Source organism: Cucurbita pepo, chromosome LG11 (genome assembly GCF_002806865.2).
Source record: "Cucurbita pepo subsp. pepo cultivar mu-cu-16 chromosome LG11, ASM280686v2, whole genome shotgun sequence".
Lineage (NCBI taxonomy): Eukaryota > Viridiplantae > Streptophyta > Magnoliopsida > Cucurbitales > Cucurbitaceae > Cucurbita > Cucurbita pepo.
Genome location: NC_036648.1, coordinates 6,037,101 through 6,056,456, shown reverse-complemented (window position 1 = coordinate 6,056,456; position 19,356 = coordinate 6,037,101). Strand labels below are relative to the sequence as shown.

Sequence of the window (19,356 nt, the reverse complement as noted above, 5' to 3'; positions counted from 1 at the left end):
TTGATTTTGATTTTGATTTTGATTTCCTCTCATTCGCGGTTGAGTTTGTCGAAATTGGAAATTTTCGCATTTCGATGTTTGAATCGTTAATGTATCTGTAATTTACCTTTGATCTTGTTCGTTGAACTGGTTTTTTCTGTTAGGTCTTTGAAAGCCACTGTGTTAGACTCCAATCTTAACATTGTTGCCTCAGAATTTGTTCATTTTGATACTGAACTATCTCATTACAAAACTCAAGATGGTGTTTACCGTGATTCTTCCATCAATGGTCGAATCGTTTCCCCCACTTCTATGTGGGTTGAGGCTCTGGATCTCATGCTTCAAAAGCTATCCAAATCGAAACTGGATTTTGGGAAGATTGCTGCTGTTTCTGGCAGTGGACAACAACATGGTAGTGTTTATTGGAAAACTGGAAGTTCTACGATCTTATCTTCATTGGATCATCAAAAGCCATTACTGGGACAGCTAGTTGATGCCTTTTCCATTAAGGAATCACCCATATGGATGGATAGCAGCACCACTGCTCAATGTCGGGCGATCGAGGAAGCTGTCGGGGGAGGTTTAGAATTGTCGAAACTTACTGGCTCGCGAGCCCATGAAAGATTTACTGGACCCCAAATCAAGAAGATATATGAAACTCAGCCTGATGTTTATCAAAATACTGAAAGGATTTCCCTTGTTAGTTCTTTTGTGGCGTCTCTTCTTATTGGAGCCTATGCCTCCATTGATGAAACTGATGGTGCTGGAATGAATTTGATGGATATTCGACAACGAGTCTGGTCTAAGAAAGTATTAGAGGTACTACAATGTGTTGAATTATGATTATGCAATTGATGTAATCTGGTAGTCTCTCTTAATCATAAGTTCTTCTTTCTTGATTTTGTTCTTAATTGCACCAATACCTTAGGCCACTGCCCCTGGTCTGGAGGAGAAACTTGGGAAGCTAGCCCCTGCCTATGGTGTAGCTGGTTATGTTGCTCCATATTTTGTTAAGAGGTTAGTTTTCTTCCCAAGACCTGCAAAAAGAAGAGGATAATAACAGTATTTCTCATTAATCCTGATTCTAATGTCTCTAACATACGAATGTAGTACATATGATGTCACTTGTTCGATATATGTCAACGTAAAATACAGTACAAAAGTTTTTCATAGGATGCTATTAAGATTATGTGAGATTCCACATCAGTTGGAGTGGGGAACTAAGCATTCCTTATGAGAGTGTGGAAACCTTTCCCTAGTAGACGCATTTTAAAAACCTTGTGGAAAAGCTCGAAAGGAAAAGTCGAAAGAGGACAATATCTGCTAGCAGTGGGCTTGGGCTGTTACAAAATGGTATTAGAGCCAGACATCGGGCAGTGTGCCAACGAGGACGCTGGACCCCTAAGGGGGGTGGATTGTGAGATCCCACATATGGTCGGAGAGGGGAATTAAGCATTCCTTATAAGCTTATAAGGGTGCGGAGACCTCTCCCTAATAGACGCACTTTAAAAACCTTGAGGGAAAGCCCGAAAGGAAAAGCCCAAGGAGGACAATGTCTACTAGCGGTGGGCTTGGGCTGTTACATATTACTTCCGACATAAACATAGGAGAGTTATATGGATGTCTGTGTCTGTTTGAAAATAAGCACAATGAAATTCTCTGTCCTATTGAATTGTCAAAGTGGAAACTAATCATTTTATCACGCCTTTTTGTGAGCTTTTCTTCTCTGAATAAAAAGTAATTTACATGGCTCTATATGCGTTTAGTTGGCTCCATAAAATCCTAAAATTTGAAAATCAAGAAAAATATTCACCAGTATGACATGAATATGCAATAGGGAATTTCTCTCTATATGTTTATGAAGGTTGCATCTCATAATTTCCATAGTACTTATGCTATGTATGGAAGTGCCCTCCAAAACCTTCACGTTTCGAGTAACATAAAATTCTTTTGGAAGAAGTCAAATTTTGTGAATTATGCTTGGGAGGCATCTCAAAAACGCTTCCAAGAATGTAGGAACCAAATAACAAAGTGATTTTTTTTCAGACTTTTAACTTAAGTTGTCATAATTAAAGTATTTTGCTAAAACTACTTGTTTTATTAAAGTAGTTAGTTCACCTGCTGAACCTCTTACAAATCTTGGTGTAGATACAACTTTAATGAGAAGTGCTTGGTTGTTCAGTGGTCAGGAGACAATCCCAACAGCCTCGCAGGTGCTTAACATCATCTTTTCTTGCTCTGCTTAATACAAGAAGATACGAATGATTTCTGTATGACATAAATAGATTTAAATTTCTCAATTCTATGTAGTTCACCAATTACCCAAATTCACGATCAGTTCGATTTACTTTCTACATATAACTGGTATTATTTCGGGTTAGAATTAGTAAATGAAGGTACGGCGTGTTGGAACTTGTGGCTATTGTGTTGCAATTCAAACCATTTCCACATAAGCTTAATTGAGTGAGAAGGAACACAAAGGAATCTTATTATTATGCTAGGTTTTCCATATTTCAAGGTTCTCAACTATTAGGGGAAAAAGCATTAATGGCTTCTTCAATCATAGTCCAAATTTTGTATATTTTGCTTGCATATTTGTTCTCTTTTAACTACTTTATTTTGGGAACATGCAGGTCTAACTCTTAATACTCCTGGGGATCTTGCAATTAGTCTTGGCACTAGTGACACTGTGAGTTCAACAATCTATTGTTTTAGTAAATGAATAATGTGGGCTTGTGGTTCGAGTTACACTGTAGAATGTGTTCCAAACACACTGTAGTCGTTTCATTTCGTTGATGAATCAAAGCGTTTACAAGTCTTACTTCATTCTTGTAGTTTGTAAACAGTTTGTGCATACTATATAGGTGTTTGGGATCACTAGTGATCCACAACCTAGGCNCTCCCTAATAGACGCACTTTAAAAACCTTGAGGGAAAGCCCGAAAGGAAAAGCCCAAGGAGGACAATGTCTACTAGCGGTGGGCTTGGGCTGTTACATATTACTTCCGACATAAACATAGGAGAGTTATATGGATGTCTGTGTCTGTTTGAAAATAAGCACAATGAAATTCTCTGTCCTATTGAATTGTCAAAGTGGAAACTAATCATTTTATCACGCCTTTTTGTGAGCTTTTCTTCTCTGAATAAAAAGTAATTTACATGGCTCTATATGCGTTTAGTTGGCTCCATAAAATCCTAAAATTTGAAAATCAAGAAAAATATTCACCAGTATGACATGAATATGCAATAGGGAATTTCTCTCTATATGTTTATGAAGGTTGCATCTCATAATTTCCATAGTACTTATGCTATGTATGGAAGTGCCCTCCAAAACCTTCACGTTTCGAGTAACATAAAATTCTTTTGGAAGAAGTCAAATTTTGTGAATTATGCTTGGGAGGCATCTCAAAAACGCTTCCAAGAATGTAGGAACCAAATAACAAAGTGATTTTTTTTCAGACTTTTAACTTAAGTTGTCATAATTAAAGTATTTTGCTAAAACTACTTGTTTTATTAAAGTAGTTAGTTCACCTGCTGAACCTCTTACAAATCTTGGTGTAGATACAACTTTAATGAGAAGTGCTTGGTTGTTCAGTGGTCAGGAGACAATCCCAACAGCCTCGCAGGTGCTTAACATCATCTTTTCTTGCTCTGCTTAATACAAGAAGATACGAATGATTTCTGTATGACATAAATAGATTTAAATTTCTCAATTCTATGTAGTTCACCAATTACCCAAATTCACGATCAGTTCGATTTACTTTCTACATATAACTGGTATTATTTCGGGTTAGAATTAGTAAATGAAGGTACGGCGTGTTGGAACTTGTGGCTATTGTGTTGCAATTCAAACCATTTCCACATAAGCTTAATTGAGTGAGAAGGAACACAAAGGAATCTTATTATTATGCTAGGTTTTCCATATTTCAAGGTTCTCAACTATTAGGGGAAAAAGCATTAATGGCTTCTTCAATCATAGTCCAAATTTTGTATATTTTGCTTGCATATTTGTTCTCTTTTAACTACTTTATTTTGGGAACATGCAGGTCTAACTCTTAATACTCCTGGGGATCTTGCAATTAGTCTTGGCACTAGTGACACGGTGAGTTCAAGAATCTATTGTTTTAGTAAATGAATAATGTGGGCTTGTGGTTTGAGTTACACTGTAGAATGTATTCCAAACACACTGTAGTCGTTTCATTTCGTTGATGAATCAAATCGTTTACAAGTCTTACTCTATTCTTGTAGTTTGTAAACAGTTTGTGCATACTATATAGGTGTTTGGGATCACTAGTGATCCACAACCTAGACTGGAGGGACATGTTTTTCCCAACCCTGTAGACCCTGAAAGCTACATGGTTATGTTGGTTTACAAGAACGGATCGTTGACACGTGAAGGTGGTGCAATTTCCTTAACCTCTATGCTTAGTTGTTCTGTATGATCGTATCTTCTAAATTGAATCAAATTTTTTTTTTCAGACGTTCGCAACCGCTATGCAGAGAAGTCTTGGGATACGTTCAATAAATTTCTGCAGCAAACGCCTCCGCTAAATGGTTTACGACATGTCCTTTTCTTAACTTGTAATATTAGTGATTTTATTTATTCGTTCTTATCTTGAGCTGTACTATAGGTGGAAAGATTGGATTTTACTACAAGATATATATATATATATATATAATTATAGATGATTAATAGTGTTAGTTTTACATTATTTTATTCCAAAAAATTACAAAAAAATAATAATAATTTAAAAAATAAAAAATCTAATTAATTAATATATAATTTAGGGATTTAGTTGGATAATTATTGATGCTTGTTAATTAATAACTGAAAATATGCGGATATAAATTTATTATAAAAATTATCCGTTTGCATTCTTGTCCTTGCACATACTACAAAATTAAATTAAATTAAATTAAATTAAATTGAGAACAACATACCAAATATTGATTTTTAAAAATTATTTACATTATTTTTTAATTAATTAGAAAAGAAAAAAAAAAAGATAAGAACTGATTTAATTTAGAGATAAACAAAATTCAGAATGAATCATATTTCCAAATTAAGAATGTGCATTTAAATAGGAGTTATCCTCTTCCTTGGTTCTAATAAACCCGAACAATTCATATATAAATTAAGAACTGTTCCGCTGATTTGCTCTGTAGCCTCTCTGATTCTCTTGGTTTCAAAATTTTGGATTTCAAATGGAGCAATTATCTCTCCCCGATAACTCTTACTTTCTCGGATTCGACAGTTCTACACAGTAAGTGATTTTGATGATTTTGATTTTGATTTTGATTTTGATTTTGATTTTGATTTCCTCTCATTCGCGGTTGAGTTTGTCGAAATTGGAAATTTTCGCATTTCGATGTTTGAATCGTTAATGTATCTGTAATTTACCTTTGATCTTGTTCGTTGAACTGGTTTTTTCTGTTAGGTCTTTGAAAGCCACTGTGTTAGACTCCAATCTTAACATTGTTGCCTCAGAATTTGTTCATTTTGATACTGAACTATCTCATTACAAAACTCAAGATGGTGTTTACCGTGATTCTTCCATCAATGGTCGAATCGTTTCCCCCACTTCTATGTGGGTTGAGGCTCTGGATCTCATGCTTCAAAAGCTATCCAAATCGAAACTGGATTTTGGGAAGATTGCTGCTGTTTCTGGCAGTGGACAACAACATGGTAGTGTTTATTGGAAAACTGGAAGTTCTACGATCTTATCTTCATTGGATCATCAAAAGCCATTACTGGGACAGCTAGTTGATGCCTTTTCCATTAAGGAATCACCCATATGGATGGATAGCAGCACCACTGCTCAATGTCGGGCGATCGAGGAAGCTGTCGGGGGAGGTTTAGAATTGTCGAAACTTACTGGCTCGCGAGCCCATGAAAGATTTACTGGACCCCAAATCAAGAAGATATATGAAACTCAGCCTGATGTTTATCAAAATACTGAAAGGATTTCCCTTGTTAGTTCTTTTGTGGCGTCTCTTCTTATTGGAGCCTATGCCTCCATTGATGAAACTGATGGTGCTGGAATGAATTTGATGGATATTCGACAACGAGTCTGGTCTAAGAAAGTATTAGAGGTACTACAATGTGTTGAATTATGATTATGCAATTGATGTAATCTGGTAGTCTCTCTTAATCATAAGTTCTTCTTTCTTGATTTTGTTCTTAATTGCACCAATACCTTAGGCCACTGCCCCTGGTCTGGAGGAGAAACTTGGGAGCCTAGCCCCTGCCTATGGTGTAGCTGGTTATATTGCTCCATATTTTGTTAAGAGGTTAGTTTTCTTCCTAAGACCTGCAAAAAGAAGAGGATAATAACAGTATTTCTCATTAATCCTGATTCTAATGTCTCTAACATACGAATGTAGTACATATGATGTCACTTGTTCGATATATGTCAACGTAAAATACAGTACAAAAGTTTTTCATAGGATGCTATTAAGATTATGTGAGATTCCACATCAGTTGGAGTGGGGAACTAAGCATTCCTTATGAGAGTGTGGAAACCTTTCCCTAGTAGACGCATTTTAAAAACCTTGTGGAAAAGCTCGAAAGGAAAAGTCGAAAGAGGACAATATCTGCTAGCAGTGGGCTTGGGCTGTTACAAAATGGTATTAGAGCCAGACATCGGGCAGTGTGCCAACGAGGACGCTGGACCCCTAAGGGGGGTGGATTGTGAGATCCCACATATGGTCGGAGAGGGGAATTAAGCATTCCTTATAAGCTTATAAGGGTGCGGAGACCTCTCCCTAATAGACGCACTTTAAAAACCTTGAGGGAAAGCCCGAAAGGAAAAGCCCAAGGAGGACAATGTCTACTAGCGGTGGGCTTGGGCTGTTACATATTACTTCCGACATAAACATAGGAGAGTTATATGGATGTCTGTGTCTGTTTGAAAATAAGCACAATGAAATTCTCTGTCCTATTGAATTGTCAAAGTGGAAACTAATCATTTTATCACGCCTTTTTGTGAGCTTTTCTTCTCTGAATAAAAAGTAATTTACATGGCTCTATATGCGTTTAGTTGGCTCCATAAAATCCTAAAATTTGAAAATCAAGAAAAATATTCACCAGTATGACATGAATATGCAATAGGGAATTTCTCTCTATATGTTTATGAAGGTTGCATCTCATAATTTCCATAGTACTTATGCTATGTATGGAAGTGCCCTCCAAAACCTTCACGTTTCGAGTAACATAAAATTCTTTTGGAAGAAGTCAAATTTTGTGAATTATGCTTGGGAGGCATCTCAAAAACGCTTCCAAGAATGTAGGAACCAAATAACAAAGTGATTTTTTTTCAGACTTTTAACTTAAGTTGTCATAATTAAAGTATTTTGCTAAAACTACTTGTTTTATTAAAGTAGTTAGTTCACCTGCTGAACCTCTTACAAATCTTGGTGTAGATACAACTTTAATGAGAAGTGCTTGGTTGTTCAGTGGTCAGGAGACAATCCCAACAGCCTCGCAGGTGCTTAACATCATCTTTTCTTGCTCTGCTTAATACAAGAAGATACGAATGATTTCTGTATGACATAAATAGATTTAAATTTCTCAATTCTATGTAGTTCACCAATTACCCAAATTCACGATCAGTTCGATTTACTTTCTACATATAACTGGTATTATTTCGGGTTAGAATTAGTAAATGAAGGTACGGCGTGTTGGAACTTGTGGCTATTGTGTTGCAATTCAAACCATTTCCACATAAGCTTAATTGAGTGAGAAGGAACACAAAGGAATCTTATTATTATGCTAGGTTTTCCATATTTCAAGGTTCTCAACTATTAGGGGAAAAAGCATTAATGGCTTCTTCAATCATAGTCCAAATTTTGTATATTTTGCTTGCATATTTGTTCTCTTTTAACTACTTTATTTTGGGAACATGCAGGTCTAACTCTTAATACTCCTGGGGATCTTGCAATTAGTCTTGGCACTAGTGACACGGTGAGTTCAAGAATCTATTGTTTTAGTAAATGAATAATGTGGGCTTGTGGTTTGAGTTACACTGTAGAATGTATTCCAAACACACTGTAGTCGTTTCATTTCGTTGATGAATCAAATCGTTTACAAGTCTTACTCTATTCTTGTAGTTTGTAAACAGTTTGTGCATACTATATAGGTGTTTGGGATCACTAGTGATCCACAACCTAGACTGGAGGGACATGTTTTTCCCAACCCTGTAGACCCTGAAAGCTACATGGTTATGTTGGTTTACAAGAACGGATCGTTGACACGTGAAGGTGGTGCAATTTTCTTAACCTCTATGGTTCGTTGTTTTGTATGATCGTATCTTCTAAATTGAATCAAATTTTTTTTTCAGACATTCGCAACCGCTATGCAGAGAAGTCTTGGGATACATTCAATAAATTTCTGCAGCAAACGCCTCCTCTAAACGGTTTACGACATGTCCTTTTCTTGACTTGTAATATTAGTGATTTTATTTATTTGTTCTTACCATGAGCTGTACTATAGGTGGAAAGATTGGATTTTACTACAAGGAACATGAAATTCTTCCACCCCTTCCAGGTAGGACTCCCTTTATTGCTCATACTTTTACTAAAATTGTGGCTGATGAGGTAGTTACTTCTTTTGGTTTCAGTCGGTTTTCATCGTTATCGCCTTGAGAATTTCAAGGGCGACACTGTTGAGGGAGTGACCGAAAATGAGGTGGAGGAATTCGATCCTCCCTCAGAGGTTAGGATATTTGCACAAATTCAGTTGTCTTGAAGTCTTACTGAAATGAACTAATTAAAACAACAAACGAACTAATATTTCAGGTCCGAGCATTGATTGAAGGCCAAATGGTGTCGATGCGAGCTCATGCTGAAAGATTCGGGATGCCTTCACCTCCAAAACGAATCATTGCAACTGGAGGAGCTTCAGCAAATGAGGCCATCCTTTCCTCCATAGCTTCAATATTTGGCTGTGATGTCTATACAGTTCAAAGATCTGGTATGTTCTATTACATATTACCTTTATAATGACATTTTCTAATTTGTAAAATTAACTCTCTATTTGTGGAGCAATTCTACGAAACTTTCAGCTAGCAATCCTTATTGAACGATCTCGTTTTTATGTTATTTTATTTGCCCAATTTTCTTTTTTCCAGATTCGGCATCGCTCGGGGCAGCATTGAGGGCTGCTCATGGTTGGTTGTGCAACAAGAAGGGCAGTTTTGTACCCATATCAATCATGTACAAAGACAAGTTAGAGAAGACTTCTCTGGCCTGCAAGCTATCAGTGGCTGCTGGAGCTCAAGATCTGGTTTCCAAGTATGCTGTTTTGATGAAGAAGAGAATCGAAATCGAGAACCGTCTTGTCCAGAAGTTTGGACGATGCTGAAACTGTGGAAGGCTGATGCACATTCTCGTTTATAGATTATGAATTGGGGTTCCAATGTGATGCTTCCATTGGACCATGGGGGAATAATATCAACCAAAGAGACCAATTTGGTCACAGTAAGGTATGAATAAAAGCTTACTATTTACTGGAGTCGTAAATAAAAGAGTGCCTTTTCTTTTTGAATGCTTTGAGACAATTGATTGGTTGTTCATTAAGTTATTTATGTTTAGGTTGGTCGTAATATTATATATATATATATAGATATAGATATATAGATATATATATATATATATAATAGTCTCTTCAGCTGTTGTTTCCATCCAGCCGATTATAGAATAGTTGAACCTGAAACTACTTAGGATAACCAATATAGGGTCTTCCAAAAGTGGAACAAGTGTTAGAAGTAAGGGTCTTCATTTTTTTATATTGGTGTTGAACTGAAGTGCAAAGCTTGATTTCTTTAGTTAATAAGATCCAAATGGTTTTTCGATCGTGCCAGACATATCTAAATTCTTGTACGTCAAACAATATCAAAAGGGTTGGTTTCATTAGACAGAATGTTTGATCGCATTTTCAAAACTAGTTCGTTATGTCTCTTCTAAGCTTCGAACTACTATTCACCCTTAAACTACTTGAATGTACCTATTTAAGCCGTGAGCTTGGCGGTCTTGGTATGTCGGATATTACTGGACACCCAGACCCTAAGAAAAGTTCAAGAAGCTATACTTTGAAAAGAAAGAACTGAACCAAATTATCTCACGTGGTGATACTTCTAGGCAGTAGAGACTCCATATTGCAATACACTATTAATCTTAATGGTGGCTTAGATTGCCAAAAACAAGGTTAAATGAGAATTTGCAACCTTAGAGGAGTGACCTCTACATGTGTTATCTTGATCCATTTGGATAAGTCCCAGCTTCGGCTCGTAGTTGTTTGTATTGACATGTGCATATACTATTTCAAAGTAGTCTCAAATAGGATTGTCCTCCTTTACAACACGTCAGGTGTAAATAAAGTCCCACATACAGTGAGGATAATTATCTCCATTAGTATGAGACATTTTGAGTGGTTTGAAAAGTAAAGTCATGAAAGCTTATACTCCAAGTGGTATCTCCATTAGTATGAGACATTTTGGGTGGTTTGAAAAGTAAAGTCATGAAAGCTTATACTCAAAGTGGGCTTATACTCAAAGTGGATAATATCATACGGATGTGAGAAATATATAATTAAATTTGTATATTTCTCATTATTTATATTGCTCTCCCAATAGTGTATGAGAGCTTTTGGTTCAAGAGTCATCATGTGTGGCTCTAGTCATCATGGGTGGCTCTACAGAGTAATAGCCCATTCATTTTAATGGAAAATAGAACTGCATCTTCTATATGTCGTAAAACCTAGTAATTAATTATTTAATAATAATTTTGATTATTTTATCAGTATAATTTTGAACAATATATAGTTGATATACAAGAGAATACGATCCAAATAACATTTTTTATACGACCGACTTTATAATTATTACAAATGATTGGATCAAAACCATTCATTTGGAGACATGTAAGTCTAGATCATGACATATTTAATCTCTCTTTACAAATTCGTTAATAGAGAAGGTTAATATATTTTTAGGATGATCATATGCGACTCGATCTTAGTCTTGAGTAAGTTATAAGCTTCTATCTATGATGGCTTATCCTTGAACTCAATATGCATACCATTTTAGGGACTTGATCAAATAGGGAGTTGAGAGTATTGGATGATGAAGTTCCACATCGACTAATTTAGGGAATGATCATGGGTTTATAAGTAAAGAATACTCTCTCCATTGGTGTGAGACCTTTTGGGGAAGCCTAAAACAAAGCCATGAGAGCTTATGCTCAAAGTAGACAATATCATACCATTGTGGAGAGTCATGATTCCAAACATGGTACTCAAAGTAGACAATATCATACCATTGTGGAGAGTCATGATTCCAAACATGGTACTCAAAGTAGACAATATCATACCATTGTGGAGAGTCATGATTCCAAACATGGTACTCAAAGTAGACAATATCATACCATTGTGGAGAGTCATGATTCCAAACATGGTACTCAAAGTAGACAATATCATACCATTGTGGAGAGTCATGATTCCAAACATGGTACTCAAAGTAGACAATATCATACCATTGTGGAGAGTCATGATTCCAAACATGGTACTCAAAGTAGACAATATCATACCATTGTGGAGAGTCATGATTCCAAACATGGTACTCAAAGTAGACAATATCATACCATTGTGGAGAGTCATGATTCTAAACATGGTATTAGAGTCGTGCCCTAAACTTAGTCGTGCCAATAGATTGGTAAATCCTCAAATATCGAACAAAGGAGTCGAACCTCGATTAAGGAGATGTGCACTTTGTTCGAGGAGAGATATTAGATGATGAAAGTCCCACATCGGCTAATTTAGGGAATGATCATGGTTTATAAGTAAGAGACCTTAAGTACGAAGATGTTAATGAAACACTAGTTTTGAGGTACTGATGGGAAATAGGATAAGAAAATTACGCAAATTTGGGATTCAATTAGGGTTGTTGTTGGACTTGTATTTTAAAACATTATCATCAATATTGCATTGCCTTCACGGATAAGGCAAGGCAGCACAGATTGAAGCCCTTCTTTTTTGATTTTGATATCCACAAGTGGCTTTGTCGGCTCTTCTTCTCCTTTGTTTTTCAATTCAAATCCAATGTATCATCAAAATCTATACCTCCATATTAGTCTAAATGCCCAAATACCAATGTCACCAGACCCCTCCAAATTTTATCCTTTATCCTTTACTTCAATGGGTTAAAATATGAGTATCGGGTCAAGACCTTAAATGTTTACGTCTAACCGCCTAATCCCACCACTACCCAATATTGTCTTCTTTCAGCTTTTCCTTTTGGGCTTTCTCTTTTCACTTTTATAAACAATGCTTCTCAAAATAGGACAATATCTACTAGTAGTGGGCTTGAGCGGTTACAAATGGTATTAGAGCCAGATATCGGGCGATGTGCCAGCGAGGCTGAGCCCCGAAGGAGGGTGGACACGAGGCAGTGTGCTGCGAAGGAGGGTGGACACGAGGCAGTGTGCTAGTAAGGACGTTGGGCTCTGAAGGAGGTGGATTAGGGGGTCTCACATTGATTAGAGAAGAGAATGAGTGCCAACGAAGACGCTGGGTCTCGAAGGGGGATGGATTGTGGGGTACCATATCGATTAGAGAAGGAAACGAGTGCCAACGAGGACGCTGGGTCCCAAAGGAGAGTGGATTGTGAGATCCCACCTCGGTTGGGGAGGAGAACGAAACACACTTTATAAGGGTGTGAAAAACTGGTAGACGCATTTTAAAAACCTTGAGAAAAAGCACGAAAGGAATCCTAAAGAGGACAATATCAGCTAGTAGTGGACTTGAGTCATAATATTAAACCTCCATTCTTTTCAAGAGTCATCAAAAATCTTGATAACTCAAAAAAATTAAATCAACTCAATTCGGGCCAGATTGTGTTTAAATAAATTAAATCGAGTTAAATTAAATCACCTAAATTTATTGCTATTTTTTTTTAAAAGAAATCTTTGTTACTTTTAATTTTGTAATTATTTTTTCATTAATTTATTCTCAAACAACTCTCATATATCAAAATCAAAATTGAGATGAAAAATCTTAATTTGAAGTTTGAAATTAAATAAAACTATATGAATAAATCACTCCAACTAATTCAATTCAATATTTTATTATTAAATCAAGTTAAATTTATTATTTAATAGAGTTGTTTGAGTTGAAAAAATTTATAACAAAAATATTTTATTAAGTCTAAGAAATATTTTAATCCGATCAAACCCAATTCAACTCAGGAACACCATTTCTAGTTTGAATTGAATTTTGTTTTTGTTATCTTATATCTTATTATGTAGGCTATTAAATATCCATGTTAGTGTCAAATGTCAAAAGCTTACTTTTCAAGGAATATCACTAAAATATTAGATATGAAGAAGGTAATGAATACATTTGTTCAAATTATTATCCTTTAAGTTCTATGTTGATGATTAGTACAACTATACTTGATTAATATCAAAGTTAATCATCGTTTTTGTTATCATTATTGTATATCATATTAAGCTTTTTTCGTAGCATTGAAGAGTCTCTTCCAATCTGCTATGAACTGTTGGAAACCACTTCTCGGTTCGTTGACTCTCGCATCTTCTTTGTCGTGGTCTCTCCTACTTTTTTCACGGGAAAAGTCTTCTCATTTGCAGGAGGTTGTACCACCTCCTTGTGCTTGGTGTCTTTTTAGTCGAGATAGTAACGTTTCAAGTTATGGACGTGGACAACAGGGGTAGTCTACATCAGTAATTGGATCTTATATGATGCCTTCTGGATAACATAGATTGGTCCATTATATTTTCGCACCAGTCCCTAGTGTCCTTATTGCTTTGAAATCAGATCGATCTGACCTCAACTGTATCATAACTCTCTCTTCGTCTTGAAATTTTCGTGGTCAACGCTTCCGACTGGCCCTTATCTTCATCTGTCTCGATGGAATTTTCGCTAAACATGAGTTGATTCAAAGGTTTGTCTATGTCTCCATCTTTCAGCAAAGGTGTTGGCTTGTTGTCTCTCCCTATGATTTGGGTGATCATTAACAAGAGTTTTTGCAGGTCTAATGAGCCTGATTGTTAACGAGTCATTTTGCTGTTTGTAGAATTCAGCTAGCTCAGATGAGCCGTTTGACAGCTGTTTATGGCAGGCGATCTATCCCTAAACATAAAATCAATCTCGTGATTTATTTCTTCATGTGGGGATAAACTCTTTGTCTGACCTTCTGGCCTTGCATCGTGGTGTTCTTGTAGTGGCTGCAAGGTTTGGTTGGCTCACTCACGTTTCCCTCTTCGACTACGACAATGGCAGCAAGCATAGGTTCGTCATAGCTAAGATCCTTTCTCAACTGTAGTGTCAACATCATCTTCACTCCTTTTGGCTGACGGGTGATAATCTGAATGATTGTTAGGTTGAACTACTAAACATTATGAAAATAACTTTGTGTTCAGTAGAAAATTCACACCTAACACGATGTCGAAGTTATCCATTTTGACGATCACAAAATTAGTTCGTCCCATCCAAGTCTTTATCTTGATCGGAGTTCTCTTCACAACCTCTGAGACAAGTAGGGCTGCTGAATTGATATATTTCATCTGTATTGTATCTCGATGCAATATGATGTTTAAGCCTTTCGCTTCGATCTCTGTCATGAAGTTGTAGGTGGCTCCAAAGTCGACAATAGTGTTCTTGGACGCTCTGTGGTTGACCCAGGCCTCAACATATATATGACAGTGTTCCACTGGCTGTTCTATCTCACTCATTCTCTTCTAGAGGGCAGATAAATACTTTAGGGCCGCCATGCGGGAGTTTTCGACATTTTTTACTAGTTGTGTTTCAACTTTCGGAGTCTTGTACTCAACTTCTAAATTCAATTTCAAATTTTGCTTCGAATGGGCACTCGATTTCTTAGTGGGCCCCATTGCAATATGAAGTAAAGCGAGGACCCTTGGCTTTGAGTGTTACTATTCTAGTTGTGAGGTATCCGCCGTGGAGTTATGCTTCTCTTTTGGGAGGACTCATATTCCCCTCCTCTGCCTTCAAGTCCGTCCCTCCCCACCCTTTGGGGAGTTAGGTCGATAATTTCTATTGCCCCAACTTACGAAAGTCTAGTTCTGTCCTTCGTCTTGGGATTGATCATTGCTAAGGTCAAATAGTTGTACGACGGTAACATAGGTCGTAAAAAGGTCTTGAACTCTTTGTTCGTATACAGCTTAAGGTAGTCTTGGATATTGCTAGTATGCCTCAGCTCCCTTAATTTACTTCTTGCGATTATCTCGACATTCTCTGGGAAGAACTGAGAGCGGAGTTCTAGTTTTAAGCTCTCCCAAGTGTCCACAGTACATCGACCATCTTGAATGTCCATGTACTTGAACCCCACAGAAGGACGTGGACTTTAGGACCTTTACCTTGTTGAATACTACACCCATACCTGAGTTTGGTTCCCTATTTCTCTCATGGTGAGGTTTATTCTTGCGCTCAAATCCGCCGCTTCAGCCCTGACCACTCCAAGGGCTGCTCTCAAATCCTCAGACATTTCTAAGACCATCTGAATGATCACTTATTGAGCATTGTCTAAGTTCTCGATGTGTTCCTCCATTTGGGTAATAGAGCCCGTTGAGCTATCTCTACGCTTGAAGCAATCAGCAGTTGTGGCCTTGTTTTCGAGAGCCTGAACCCTAATCATGTATGCACCCACGGAATCAAACTTTTGGAATCTCTATTAATCAGTGAACATGTTTGATTCCGTGTACTAGATTCCGTGGAATCTCTATTAATCAAACTTTTGGAATCTCTATTAATCAGTGAACATGTTTGCTATCAAAAGAAGTTGTTGCTTATTTGCTTTTAGCTTATAAAATTTCTTTCTTTAATTTTTTTTTTAACATATTTCCTCACTCACGTTTTCTGAAATAATTATCTCAAATGTGACTCGAGGCTCGAGCACACGCCAACATTGTCCGTGAAGTCCAAGTTTCACATGTCTAACTTGTTTGTTAGGTTAGAACAAGTGTCGCACAATTGTTATCCCGTTGTTGTAGGAGTGCAATTGTGTCAAGTGGTATCAGAGTCGAGTCGACTTCCTGAATCGTAGTACACAAACATGTTCGATGCAAAACAAACATGTTCGTAGTACACAAGTGGTAGGAGTGCAATTGTTATCCCGTTGTTTGATAGCATATAACCTAGGTTGGAAGAATTGACACTAGTTACATCCTCTTATAGTACCTTTTGGAGCATTTTATCCCTTGTGAGTGTAGACATGATTTTGATGACCAGTCAAGAATATTAAAGGCCCATCTAATATGAAAACAAGTAAAATGGGTATAGAACAGTCATGTGACCGTGGACAACACATCCTAGACAAATGGATCTTTGACTATAACATTAAATAAACATCTCTCTTATCAACTCAGAAAATTCTATTCATAAAAAAATAATTTAACGCTTAGAAAATTAATTTATTGACTCTGAAATTCTACCATTGAAAATTTGGCAATCTATAAAGCTAGTATAACTTATTTAGCGTGTTTAAATAAAAACATCGTGTTTGTTGATTCGACTCACGTGATAACAAAAAAAAAAAAAAAATGTGTAAAAAAACTATAATTTTTGCATAAATAAAACATGCCTCAAATTATTTGTCAACTATGCATTTTTAACGTATTAAACAAAACTCTTGTAGTGATGGAATTTTTTATTAACAAATTCTCAAATTTTAAAAATTCCAAATAATTTTTTGAGCATTTAATTGGGTCTTAAATAAATATCTAATTATTCAATATTTTTTAAATTAATGACTCTTTTAGACATTAAATTAAATTCTGTATTTAATAGAGCTCGTGAAGCTTACAAAACGTCATCGAATAGATTACTGACTTATTATTAAATATAAAATTAAAAGCTTACGACTTTTTATTAGTTATTTACCAAAAGCAATGAGTACACCGAAAATTTATATATTTTTAATAATCACTACATAAAAATTTAAGATATTTTTGAAGTTCGTGAAAATTTTAGTTCGAGGAGCTTCTTCTGTCTTTCTCGTCTATTTTTTAAGTGTGGAAAAGACAATATATTTTTATATATTATTTTTTTTTATTTAATTTGAGGGAAAAAAGCAAGGGTAGAATTGTCCTTTCCTTTATTATTGGCCCCACAACTTATATCTATAAAAAGGATAATGAAAGGGGTAACCATTTATAACCATTTTTAAAATACTTCCATTTATTATTTTTATTTCATTAAACTTAAAAAAATAATAATAATAAATGTTGTTATGTAGGAGAAATTTTGCCCTCATTTTACCATTATTATTATTATTATTATTTTAAAATATTTTCATAATTAGTAAAATTGAAAGCTAGGGTTACTTTTTTATTATTTATATTATTTAATCGAATAACTTTAAACCGTCTGTCGTATTCGTAACTATTTTCAAACATACAAAAACACGTGGATTGCACGTGAATAACAACCAAAATTTTAATAATTTAAAATTTAATATTTTTGGGAACATAAAAAGGGAAAATATAAAAGTCAAAAATACTACAAACTTCCCTCAAAATAGGCATTATATATATAAATAATAAGCCCTACCTAAATAATCCAACTATCATAAATATTATATATATATATATATATATATATATTTATAAATAAAAATAAAATGGAAACGACGTCGTAATGTGGTAGGGACATTCATAAACTAATAAGAGTTTTACATGAATAAACTCCTAATAATCGCTGCCTCAGCGCTGTCGTTTTCTGTTGCTGCTAAAAGCTGTGACAATCGCTCACTTAAATCATCCACTTCCCTATGTAAGTTCCTTATGTAGTTGCATGTTTCTTGCAGCACTTTTGAAGCCGATACCTATACCAATAAATCAAATCAAATAACGTTACGAGTTTTCGATTTAAATTAATCGAAACTATTCAATATACAAGAGTGTATTCGGGTTGATTGGGTTAAGTTCAATTAGTGACCCGAACAACTTGAATAGAGTTCACAACTCAACTTAACTCTCAAGCTCGGTATTGTTGAGTTGTCGATATTTATTTGCAATATATATTATATTAATAACTAAAATCTCTTAAATTTCAAATATATGTTTTATAACCTTAATCTTTTCAAAAATGGAGTTGGGTTAGGTTGAATTTTGATCAATGAAATCAGGAGTCAACCCTACTGGTCCGAAAATAGGATTATAACCTTAATCTTTTCAAAAATAGAGTTGGGTTAGGTTAAATTGTAACCCTATTTTCGAATTAGTGATGACTCGACCAATAACATGTCAATTTGCAAACTGAATCGAATCATATGACCGAATTGGGTTACTAAGATTAGTTTAGTCATCGAGTCATATGTGTTAAACGAACACGACTCTCCACAATGGTATGATATTGTTCACTTTGAGCTTCCTTACAAGGCCTCACACTAGTGAAGAGAGTATTCTTTGTTTATAAACCCATGATTATTCCCTAAACTAACCGAGGTGGGACTTTCATCAGATAGTTAGTAAGGGAGGGGGGAGAATTTGGGGTATAAAATCAAAAACTCCCCCAGCTGCAATGCTGGTGGAAGGGAAACAAAAGGAGACCCACAAGCCGACATGTCGGCAGAGAGAGTTAATAAGCTCGGTAGAAAAAAGAAAAAAAAAAAAAGAAAAAAAAAAAGGGATTTTTATTAATTACCTTATGGGAACGAGTATTGCGAATCTCAGGGATGAGGCGCTGCAACTTGGAAACAAGATCACTGATTTGGTCGTCAGAGATTTGAGCCCCTGAGGTGTTTCTGGAACGCGAGGATCTTCGGCTAGACATTATACTCTTGCCAGAGAGAGAGAGAGAGAGAGAAACGACGACGTTATGGGGATGAATGTAGAGAGATATGAAGTGGAACTTGTATATATATAGGGAGAGAACCCGGAGAGAGAGAGAGAGAGAGAGAGAAGAGGGTTTAGGGACAGAGAGATAAGTAAAGAGAGGGGGTTGCTCGGGTTAAAGCAGACAATTGCATGGGAGAAATCGGTGGGCGGCCTAATTTGCGTGTTTACTACGTCCTTCAACTAACTGACCTCTTAAACTTTCAATTTTGTGTCTAATAAGTATCGATGTTGGAGGTAGAACGAGTAACATGTCGATGGGAATTTAAAATCGGGACGGGATAGAGAGTGGATTAGGGAGAGAGAGAGAGAGAGAGAGAGAGAAGGAGCAGGTGGTTCGTCGTCCATACTGTCTATTTCTGAGGCTGTCGCCAAAATGGGGCATGAGTTCAAGTGGGTTAAGGAAAATGTGCTTGTGTATCTGCCTACTTAAAGGCCCTCTCTGTGTCATTCTCCCCCAGCAAACCATGTTACCTCTTCCAACTTCCGATCTAAATTATGTGCGTTAGTT

The 19,356-nt window shown here is 36.1% G+C and overlaps 3 protein-coding genes across 3 annotated transcripts; 2 read left to right on the top strand and 1 right to left on the bottom strand.

The window, feature by feature from the left end:
- Window positions 1-117: 117 nt before the first annotated feature.
- LOC111805540 (xylulose kinase-like) lies at window positions 118-4,671 on the top strand (the record flags this gene model as incomplete). Its single annotated transcript, XM_023690649.1, has 7 exons — window positions 118-798; window positions 908-996; window positions 2,128-2,192; window positions 2,613-2,668; window positions 4,256-4,376; window positions 4,458-4,532; window positions 4,610-4,671. Coding segments are annotated over 7 exons (1,149 nt in total), but the record flags the coding sequence as incomplete, so codon positions are not given.
- Window positions 4,672-5,086: 415 nt separating this feature from the next.
- Window positions 5,087-9,524, top strand: LOC111805296 (xylulose kinase-like). The gene is made up of 11 exons (XM_023690292.1): window positions 5,087-5,242; window positions 5,417-6,071; window positions 6,181-6,269; window positions 7,401-7,465; window positions 7,886-7,941; window positions 8,117-8,237; window positions 8,318-8,392; window positions 8,470-8,523; window positions 8,597-8,691; window positions 8,775-8,949; window positions 9,107-9,524. The coding sequence occupies exons 1-11, from the start codon at window positions 5,184-5,186 to the stop codon at window positions 9,337-9,339; spliced, it is 1,677 nt and encodes a 558-aa protein (XP_023546060.1). The 5' UTR covers window positions 5,087-5,183; the 3' UTR covers window positions 9,340-9,524.
- An 8,097-nt stretch (window positions 9,525-17,621) lies between these two features.
- Window positions 17,622-18,836, bottom strand: LOC111805293 (transcription factor PRE6-like). The gene is made up of 2 exons (XM_023690288.1): window positions 18,655-18,836; window positions 17,622-17,833 (listed from the first exon to the last, which is right to left on the bottom strand). Exons 1-2 carry the CDS (start codon window positions 18,781-18,783, stop codon window positions 17,681-17,683), a joined length of 282 nt encoding a protein of 93 aa, XP_023546056.1. The 5' UTR covers window positions 18,784-18,836; the 3' UTR covers window positions 17,622-17,680.
- Between the last annotated feature and the right edge of the window lie 520 nt (window positions 18,837-19,356).

Bases quoted from the DNA above. Each gene is read 5' to 3' on its own strand.
- LOC111805293 (XM_023690288.1), bottom strand. From the start codon at position 18,783: ATGTCTAGCCGAAGATCCTCGCGTTCCAGAAACACCTCAGGGGCTCAA. The intron at 17,834-18,654 runs GTAATTAATAAA...TTATTGGTATAG, and splicing joins GCAATACTCGTTCCCATAAG to GTATCGGCTTCAAAAGTGCT.
- LOC111805296 (XM_023690292.1), top strand. From the start codon at position 5,184: ATGGAGCAATTATCTCTCCCCGATAACTCTTACTTTCTCGGATTCGAC. The intron at 6,072-6,180 runs GTACTACAATGT...CCAATACCTTAG, and splicing joins GGTCTAAGAAAGTATTAGAG to GCCACTGCCCCTGGTCTGGA. The intron at 8,238-8,317 runs GTGGTGCAATTT...TTTTTTTTTCAG, and splicing joins CGGATCGTTGACACGTGAAG to ACATTCGCAACCGCTATGCA.